Here is a 9,929-nt window from a genome sequence, read left to right as displayed (position 1 = left end):
ATTTCTGTCTTTAGGCATTTGTATTTACTTGTTTTTAAGATGTTTTTAAGATTATTATTTTACTGTAAACTGCAGCTTGCAAGGTTGCTTGTTACCCTTAGATACAGAAAGCCCACTCTGGAAACCCATTCTGAGACACACTTGAAAATGATGTAGTTTTGTGAAATCAATTTGTAAAATCCAGCAGGCGGCTGGTGAAATAAACAATGGAGCTTACACACAGAATGCTGTGGGTAGGGGCTAGGCCACCATTTCACTGAACAACCATTTAGCAGTTAATACTTCTATTTTAACCCAGTTCTATTTTTGTACGTAGAATAATTTTTCCCCTCAGATTTGCATGTACACATTGTTGAAGATCTGAAAAATAGGCTATGGTGTAAAGAAAAGAACAGACTCAGCCCCTGCCCGTGTTCACCCCTTTTCCTTTGGGCACATAGGACACAATAAGACCTGCAGCATCAAGATGTGAGAGTTCCCCTCCTTTTTCCCATTTATGTGCAATTGTAGGACTTCCAGAGCCAAACTCTGTCATCAGTACTTTAAAGGGCCTACACTGATCTTCCGCCAGTCGAGGAAATCCTGTGACTCCTGTGCTTTGCACCTCTTTTCTTTCTCCCCACAGGCAAAGACAATCAGTTAGTGAATAATAGAATTTGTCTGTCACTTGTTACCCACTTGTCTCTGGAAGATCTCTGGGACAACGAGATGGATTTCAAGTCTCTCTACTGTCTTATGTAGATGTTAGATCTGATTCTGTGGTCAGAACATCAAAACAGTAGGCTCTTGCCACTGGTTTTCAGACTTGGTCGTGACCCCAGTAAGATATGCTTCTTCCTGACCCAGCACATACATATATATGCCTAATAATGTAAGTGCCCCAAACCTAAATTCCAGGAAGCCATATATACCTTTACAGTGTGGCATGCTCTAATATGTTCTCATCTATCCTATTCCTGACAGGCCATGAACAACACTGCTCTAATGCAACTTTTAAATTAGCAAATGGAAGCACAAAGAAGAATATTCAGTTTTATTAATGATAAATGGTCAGGACTAGGTCTCCTCTGCCCTTGATGTTTGATGCCTCCGGACTCAGCACTTTCCCTTTTATACTCTTCTCTACCTCAGTCACCCTCTTGGAGACCTCACCCAGGTTCATGGCTTTAAATGCCATCCATTACCCAATGATTCCCACACTTATAGTTCCACCTTCATTCAATTCCATCCTCCCCAGAACTATTTTTCTCGAAGCTACCGGTCACCTCCATACTACTTAACGAAGAGACCGTTCTCAGGCCTGTACTCAGTTCGGTCAATCAGCAGCCTTTGAACCCAGTTGCTAACACCCTCATCCAGTTGGTAACCTCCGGGACTCAGAATTTCTGACTCCCCCTCCTGCAGCCAGCTCTACCACAGCACACCTGCTTCTCTCTTAGATGACCGCCTTAGAAAAACACGTCTTTTTCTCATTCATTCTTCCAGCCACATTGAGTTTGAAGAAAATCATATATCAATATATTAAAATCTAAAAGCTATTGAAAATTTTTCTAAAAGTAAAATAAAATTTGAAGGTATCATTTAAAATAATGGAGATGCCAAAACTTAAATATCCTAAAGGACAAATAGCTTAATTAAAACCAAGAACTGAAAAGGGATTCCTGCTAAGTTATTTAACTTTACTTTGGACATTCTCAGCAAATGCAGTACAAAAAGGAAGTAAAATGCTTGGTATTCATATTGAGGACAAAAAAACAAAAAACGATAAAAGTTATTTTGCTGATGACTAGGAAAAACTCAAGGGGCTCTATTTTAAAAAGTACAAGAAGCGGAATCCCAGAAATTGGTTAAGTTCACTGGATACAACATATCAATCCATTTCCTCCTTCCTAGCAGTAAGACCTAAAGGAAATGAGCCTTCTGTTCACAGTAGGAACAAGCATACAAATTAATAGACGTATATGACTTATATGGAGAGATCAATAGAAAAGAACACAGAAATCCTATTTAAGACTTTAATAACAGAGGACATACAGTGGGGGAATTGGATGGATTATTTGTGTTAGGACAACTGGCCAACTATCTGAGAGAATGTAAACTCAGATTCTATCCTGAAGTGCATAAAATCTTAGATGGATTAGACACTAAAAATTTGTTTAGGAAGCAACAATTTTTAGAAGGAAACCTAGGCTGTTGCATGAATAATGGAGGGGTGGGGTTCAGTTTCTAAACCAAGAATGGAAATCTAGAAGCTTTAAAAGAAAAGCTACGGTTCTAACATTTAATATTTGGGATTTTATATAGATCTCATTTTATATAATACATTTAAATGGAAAATCCACCATAAACAAAATATAGTAAAAAAATGCCAAAATTAGAAAACTTTGCAACAGAGGTGATAAGTTCATTCCTATAGAAATAACACAATGTGACAAGACAAACTGCCCAATGAAGCAAATGAGCAAAGGGATAAGCCTGCATTCTCTCAGAAGTGTATTCAAATGACCAATAAACCTAAAGAAAGGATATACTAGTGACCATGATAATCCACATCAAAGTGACAATGTGAAGTAATTTTACACCCTTTAGACTGGCAAAAATTGAGACCACACCTTAATGGCTGGAATGGATGAAGGGGAGTTATTTTCAGGATATGTCAGCACCAACTGAAATATAAAATGCACTCATCTAGCAATTTCAGTGCTGGAACTCTGTTCCACCACGTCAGCAGTGGTAAATGGAAGCAATGTCAATGCTTATCAATAGGAAATGGATGAATAGCTTATGTTACTTCACGTGAAGAACATTAGAAGAGGATTTGACTTGAAAGGATTTTCGAAAGGTTTTAAGAAGCAGTGTGTATGAAGTCACTGTTTTGTAAATAACTCTAATAGAAAACCAAGATGATCATGCATGTGGATGACAGGTGCTCCTAAAAGACGGAGTTCAAAGAAAGCATGAATAGCTACACGCCAGTTTAAGGAGGCGGGGGGAGCAGACATGTGAAGTGCCTGTATGGCAGTGGGAGCCCAGCAAGACAGTGGGAATAAAGATCTAAAAGAATAGAATATACAGGGGCATGTGTAAAAATAAGCTTTTACAACCAATTGAGCTCGTTCACCATATGCTGTTTTCTCCCTGGAGGTGACAGGATTAAAATCTGTATCCTGGAATTAAATTTCGAAAGCCTAAAGGGACAGTCCTACGAGAGTCTTTCCTTACTTAATATGGTATAGCGCCGCCAGAATTGAAAGCCCTGCGCGCCATGAAATACGCTCTAGTTAGGTACAGAGTGGATTTTCAAATATCATCCGATCAGGGCAGCTTTGTTTTCTATATGCACCGAAGCTCGGTAAGGGCTTTTGGGCTCGGGCTCCATCGCAACCAAGGCCAGAAACTTGCGGGCAGCCGGCAACCCGACCCACACTAAGGCGCCGCGCCAAGACCACCTGCGCTTCCAGAGCTCAGGCTGAGGACGCTGCGCGGGGCCTGCCAGGTGGGGCTCTTCGAGGACACCAACCTGTGCGCCACCCACGCCAAGCGCGTCACCATCGTGCCTAAGGACATCCAGTTGGCGCGCCGCATCCGCGGAGGGTGTGGCCAAGCATTCGGTTTCACTGGTTACCCCACAAGCACTTCTCAGGGGAGCCCAAATCCGGGAAAGACCGCTTTAAACGCCCATCGTCCCGAAAACACTAGGGCCTTGCTTTAACCTCAGAGAAATCGAACAGCCAGGTGTGCACGTGGCACACGCTTCCAGCTGGGGCCAGGGCGGGGCTCCAGCCCAGCCTCTGGGTATCCTGGGTGACTTTATGAGGCTAGGGCGACGCGGACCCACAGGTAGGCACAAGAGGTTCCCCAGATCTTGCCAATAGTTAACTCCAAGCAAGACGAAGCACTAGGCCAGTGGTTCCCAAACCGCTAAACTGCACCCAAAAAGGTCAGGCACACCGGTGAGAACTTAAGCACCTACGGAACTGCGGTGAGGGGCAGATTGGCCCGACACCGTGATCGCGAGGGAGGTGAAACTCCGCACGGGAGCCAGAATACGTGTACTAAAGCTCTTTCCTCTGAAGTATGTTGGTGGCTCTTAAAAGAGCCGTTGGGTTATTGGAGTTAAGTTCCAACTGCAACGCTTTTACTTTTTCTTGGGCGCCGCCTTTTTGGGCTTGGCAGCGGTCTTTGGCTTGGTCACCTTCGCCTTGGCCGCTTTGGGCTTCACAGCCTTGGCTTTGGCAGGGCTCTTGGCTACTTTTTTAGGCTTCACAACCTTGGGCTTCTTGGGACTCTTGGACGACTTCTTGGTCACAGCCGGCTTTTTAGCCTTTTTCGGAGTCTTGACAGCTTTTCTAACAGCCGCCGTGACCTTCTTAGGCTTCTTAGAAGTGCCGGTCACCTTGGCCTTCGCCACCTTTGTGGGGTTGGCCTTGGCTTCCCCGGAGACCGCCTTCTTGTTGAGCTTGAAGGAGCCCGAGGCGCCGGTGCCCTTGGTCTGCACCAGAGTGCCCTTGCCCACCAGGCTCTTGAGGCCCAGCTTGATGCGGCTGTTGTTCTTCTCCACGTCGTAGCCGGCGGCCGCCAGCGCCTTCTTGAGCGCGGCCAGGGACACGCCGCTGCGCTCCTTGGAGGAGGACACCGCCTGCACGATCAGCTCCGACACGGAGGGACCCGCGGGCTTCTTCTTGGCAGCAGCCGCAGCCTTGGCCGGGCGCTTGGCTTTCTTGCCAGCCGCGGGCTTCTCGGGGGGAGTGGAGGTGGCTGGAGCGGGCGGCGCGGTCTCGGACATGGTGAGCACAGAGCGGACCGAGCACACTGCGAGGACCTGACTGAGCAGGAAGACGCCGGAGGCTCCGGCGCGGCGTATTTATAGGGCGGGGCCGCGCTGTGATTGGTGCTCGCCGGCGCCCGCCTCTTGGCCCCGAGCGCCCCCTGCGCCGCGACCCTCAGCGCGGCCCCGAGGGGACACTGCGGCGGCACCCCTGCGGCCTCGCGCAGACCGCACTTCCAGGCAGGGGCGGGGTCGGGCTCCGCAGCGCGTGAAGGTCGGAAGGTGCCACTTCCCTCTACAAAACAAGCGTTTTCATGCCGGGGGGGGGGGCGGAGGAAGAGCTCTTTGTGCCTGAGGCCGCCCAATAATCCAGGGATCTGTCGTCAGGGGCACCGTTTCTAATCTGCAGTAAATGTAAAAGGTCTTCTCTCGAATGGCCGGGGAGGGAGGCAGGAAAGCGGGGTGTGGGGGGGGGGGGGCGGTGTGCAGGAGCGTAGGCCTGGTCTGCGGGTCTGGGACCAGTCCTCGCCCACGCCATTGCCTTTCCCGGCGACGCTGAAGAGGGACATTCTGGTTGTCACCTTTTATGAATTTTGGTCAAAGGAGTAGCGTGGTAAACACCTCAACTCGCTGACACCGCGATTAACACGCAAGCTGCACGTGTGGAAAACTGAATACACAACGAAACATTCCCGTAAGCGAATAACAAGTTGTTTTTACGGTCCAGCGCACCTTTGTTCCCGAAGCTTTTCCGTCCTTACCACACGCCCCGAGCAGGGGCTGACGTGCCTGCCCCGTTCCCGTCAGCACGCGGCCGGGCGACCAGGCGGCTCCCAAGCCCGCACACGCGGGGCGTTAAAGGGGCGCTGGCCGCACTAAGCGCTCCCCTCACCGGCGCCGTGAGGGGTGAGAGTGCCTCGGGGTGACAGCGAGAGGGCACTAGTCCGGGTAACTTTATAGGGCCATCCTCCTTTAACTTCTTTGCGGCTGGAAGGGGCAATTCAGAGCATCAGCGACGCTCGAGTGACTTCACTGTGCGAAGCACAAACGGGAGAACAAAACGCCTCTCCCAGGGCTGCACCCGGTCACCAACACGGCTTGTCACAGGCTCGGGGCAGTCGCCCGGCGGCCGGGAGGAGGCAGTGACGTCTCCTTCCCGCGCTGCGCTCCCGAAGTTCTCAAACAAGTCCGCGCGGCCTACGTAACCCGAGCTTCCCGGTTCCCCTCAAACATCGGAGGGGCCTCTTACCGGCTGGCGGCCGATAATGGGATGTTCCCACCAACACCTTCTCCGCCGCTCTCAGCTACTTCCCATTTTCCCGAGTCTGTGTTTTCACAACGCAACCTGTAATTTCTACCAATTTGGAAGAGAACAATCCGAAGCTAGGCGTTTAAAGGAGAGACCATTATAATAATAGGCATACGACCTTCTTCCAAATCTGGAAGCTTTTGTTAAGTGAACATCTGCTGGAAAACAAACCGTCCTTAGTGTAATAAACGAGGACTCTAATTAAACGTACCTTTTTAAAAGGAAACACTGGATTCGGGAATTTCTTAACGTTCCGGCCTCCTGTGTATCCATTGGATTAAATAGGCTTCAAATCAAATACGAACGTTCCAACCAAATGAAGGATGCTAGATTTCTTACTGGCTGACAGTATAAAAGTACTCAACCAATGAAAAGGTAGAATCTGGCCTACCTACTCTTAGTACAGTACAAAATGGTCACTTTTGATGTTTTTAAGCTTGAAAATTTTTAAGAGCTATAAGGTTAGGTGTTGGCAAAGAGAAGTTTACTCTTCTTGTGGCTCTGAATTCAGTTGATTGGACCGAGTACACGCCTGCTCCGCAAAGGGCGGAGAAGTTGGTACTGGAGAATTTAGTCACTGATATTTTACACCTGGCAAAACGTACTCCAGGCGTGGGAAAATGTAAGTTCCAGAAAGCTCCAAGTTCAGAAGTCAGCATTGACATTTAACAAAAAAGGTGCCCGATTACTGGAAATACTTCTTTAAACGCCAGTGTAATTTTACTCTGGTTGAGATTGTCCTTTATTTAAGCATTATAAAGGGATCTCATTTGTGAAAAAGTGTTCAGAAACTTGCAATGCGATGTGAGGTTATTGGGGTTATTGAACAGGGGGTATAAAGACTACATTATTGAGGGCAATTTTTCTCAGATTTCTCCCCAAGGACGAAAATATAGAGTTTTGAACTACAATACCAATGAAGTCAACGTTTAGTTTTTTGAAAAGGAAACGTTCGAAGCACTGTATTCAGACTACGAAAATCAGATGTGAAGAAAGAAAAACCTGAAGAGACGAGGATAGCGTGGCAGCCAATGAAACTGCGCCGTTGTTGGAAAGCTCAAAGATAGACCAATCAGAGCCTGTAACCTTACATGCCAGCATTTTCTCATCCAATCACTACACCGTACTCCCTATAAATACTACCAAGTACTCCAAGCGGCGTATTTGTGATAGTGTTTGGTACGTTGTTTTAGGTGTAATGGCTCGCACTAAGCAGACGGCGCGCAAGTCGACGGGCGGCAAGGCCCCGCGCAAGCAGCTAGCCACCAAGGCGGCCCGCAAGAGCGCGCCGGCCACCGGCGGCGTCAAGAAGCCGCACCGCTACCGGCCCGGCACGGTGGCCCTGCGCGAGATTCGGCGCTACCAGAAGTCCACCGAGCTGCTGATCCGCAAGCTGCCGTTCCAGCGGCTGGTGCGCGAGATCGCGCAGGACTTCAAGACTGACCTGCGCTTCCAGAGCTCGGCCGTCATGGCGCTGCAGGAGGCGTGCGAGGCCTACCTGGTGGGGCTCTTCGAGGACACCAACCTGTGCGCCATCCACGCCAAGCGCGTCACCATCATGCCCAAGGACATCCAGCTGGCGCGCCGCATCCGCGGGGAGAGGGCGTAATACGCTACCGGCTTTTTTTTCTTTGAAACTTCAACCAAAGGCTCTTTTCAGAGCCACCCACGTTTTCAAGTAAAATGGCTGTAAAACTAACTCACCAATGCAACAGGTTAATGTGAATAGCCATGCACTTTGAAACAGGAGAATATGGATTGGCAACACTAATGGGTTACAGATGCTTGCTTTTGTCTAAATATTCCCCGTATATCCGAACAAAATTGGTCCAGTAAAAAGGAAGTACTGTTCACTTAGGCCCTGAGAACGAGCCAGTGAGCGTTTGAAGAGGGGCACGAAACCGTTACCATTTGAAGAACATTAAATAGGGCCTCCTGAGCATCAGTTTAAAACATGAACACGAATAGTGTAATCAAACGTGCTATTAACAGGTCTAAAAGAAACCTGGTTTATCATAAGCTGCTCAGCTTACATTTTCTTTGATCCTGATATTTTTGGCATTATTGCGAAGCAAGCTTTTTGCATTAAATATTCTATTTAGAATATTTTTGGAATCATACATGAGTTTACTGTAAGCCCAGTTCCCCCTTAGAGCAATGTAGTCCAGTTACGGGAGTAAACACCAACGGTCAAGCTGAGTTCTGATCCCCCGCCCGCCCGGAGCTCCTGGGGCTTGGAGGCGGGATTAAGGGAGGGGACTGCTTGCGTCACATTTCCCGCCTGCGCTCTTTCCATTCTTTACATCTGCGGGGGGGGGGGGGGGGGGACGTCGTTATATAAGGACCAGCTCTGCTTTGCTTTGTTACTTGCTGTTGGTTTGCTCCTCGGAAAGCCATGTCTGGTCGCGGCAAGGGCGGGAAGGGCCTGGGCAAGGGGGGCGCCAAGCGCCACCGCAAGGTGCTGCGCGACAACATCCAGGGCATCACCAAGCCCGCGATCCGGCGGCTGGCCCGGCGCGGCGGCGTCAAGCGCATCTCCGGCCTCATCTACGAGGAGACCCGCGGGGTGCTCAAGGTGTTCCTGGAGAACGTGATCCGGGACGCCGTCACCTACACGGAGCACGCCAAGCGCAAGACGGTCACGGCTATGGACGTGGTCTACGCGCTCAAGCGCCAGGGCCGCACCCTCTACGGCTTCGGGGGCTAAGCTCTGATTCCACCACCAGAAAATTGCATTTCTCAACCAAAGGCCCTTTTCAGGGCCACCCAACTGTTCAAAAAAGGGCTGTCCCCTTATTTAACTGTAGTTACAACTAAAAACAAATCTAATGACTGATTCCCGTAGGATTGCAGGACTTTTAGAAGTAAAACGGTGGCGATATACGATTAACCCAAAGGAACTCCCTTAGTTGAACCGTATTTAGCCAGCCCTGTCCCCATTCTCTGCACACGAGTAAGGGAGGAAATGATATTCCAACTCAAGTGGGGAAGAACCAAGTAGAGTGAGGAACTTGCAACGATTTCCAGGAACAAAGAAGAACGTTGTCCAATCAGCAGGGCCCATCCGTGGTTGTCAACCAATCAGAACTGATGATCTCATGTGCGCCCTCCCCAACTCCCAGAAGAGCCAGACTGGGGGATGGGAAGGCTGGCCAGAAACCCCAAAGCCCTGGGTTAGGAATTTTTAAATTTTATCATTTTGCGGATTATGAAGTAGACTCAGAGACCTGCAAGTGTCCTTCCGTCAGGTCCCGAAAACAGTACTGAAGTTTCACCACTCACAATGATTTGGCTCCAAAAAATAGTCTCTGGAAATGGGTAGGGGAGAAACCAGAAAACCCAGGTCACGGGATTGAGGGGAAAGTGACATATGGTTTATGGGAGGAAAGTGCCTCTCATTGTCAGCAGAGCCCGTACGAGTTCGGCATACTTTTTCTTCCTTCACAGAGAAATGGAAATTAGGGCGGCTAATTCTGGGTGAATTTTATGGTGTATAAACTACATCTCAATAAAATAGAGCGAGGGCGACAGAGCCCACGAGCTGATTACAGGCTCAGGATGTCGGCTTCATCCGGTGTCTCTCCTAGCTTTTTGGGGCCCCCTCTCCACCTGATAACTGTCCTTCAAGATTTCTTGGGGAATGATAAAAATACCTTGCCTTGACTTAATCTAAATTGACAATGGGAAGAATTCAGAGCCGCATCCGGGATGGCCAGAGGAGAAAAATGGGCCTGGTTGCGAGAGTGGTCATTTTATGTTCTCCTTAGCGGGTGTTCCTTCCAGATATTTATTGACCTCATATAATGTGCCAGTTACTCTTGTAGGCATTGGGGTACATCTGTGAGCAAAGCA

General features: G+C 48.7%; 2 protein-coding genes across 2 annotated transcripts; one reads left to right on the top strand and one right to left on the bottom strand.

Moving 5' to 3' along the window:
- Positions 1-3,619: 3,619 nt before the first annotated feature.
- Positions 3,620-4,833, bottom strand: H1-1 (H1.1 linker histone, cluster member). Its single transcript, XM_026511191.3, has one exon. The coding sequence runs from the start codon at positions 4,784-4,786 to the stop codon at positions 4,139-4,141; it is 648 nt and encodes a 215-aa protein (XP_026366976.1). The 5' UTR covers positions 4,787-4,833; the 3' UTR covers positions 3,620-4,138.
- Positions 4,834-7,252: 2,419 nt separating this feature from the next.
- On the top strand, positions 7,253-8,850 carry LOC113264302 (histone H3.1). Its single transcript, XM_026511235.4, has 3 exons — positions 7,253-7,682; positions 7,825-7,838; positions 8,420-8,850. The coding sequence occupies exons 1-3, from the start codon at positions 7,276-7,278 to the stop codon at positions 8,782-8,784; spliced, it is 786 nt and encodes a 261-aa protein (XP_026367020.3). The 5' UTR covers positions 7,253-7,275; the 3' UTR covers positions 8,785-8,850.
- Positions 8,851-9,929: the final 1,079 nt, after the last annotated feature.

This window comes from Ursus arctos, unplaced genomic scaffold, assembly GCF_023065955.2.
Source record: "Ursus arctos isolate Adak ecotype North America unplaced genomic scaffold, UrsArc2.0 scaffold_31, whole genome shotgun sequence".
NCBI classification, from domain to species: Eukaryota; Metazoa; Chordata; class Mammalia; order Carnivora; family Ursidae; genus Ursus; species Ursus arctos.
The sequence above is the reverse complement of the archived record's forward strand: the minus strand, read 5'-3'. Positions and strand labels throughout refer to the sequence as shown.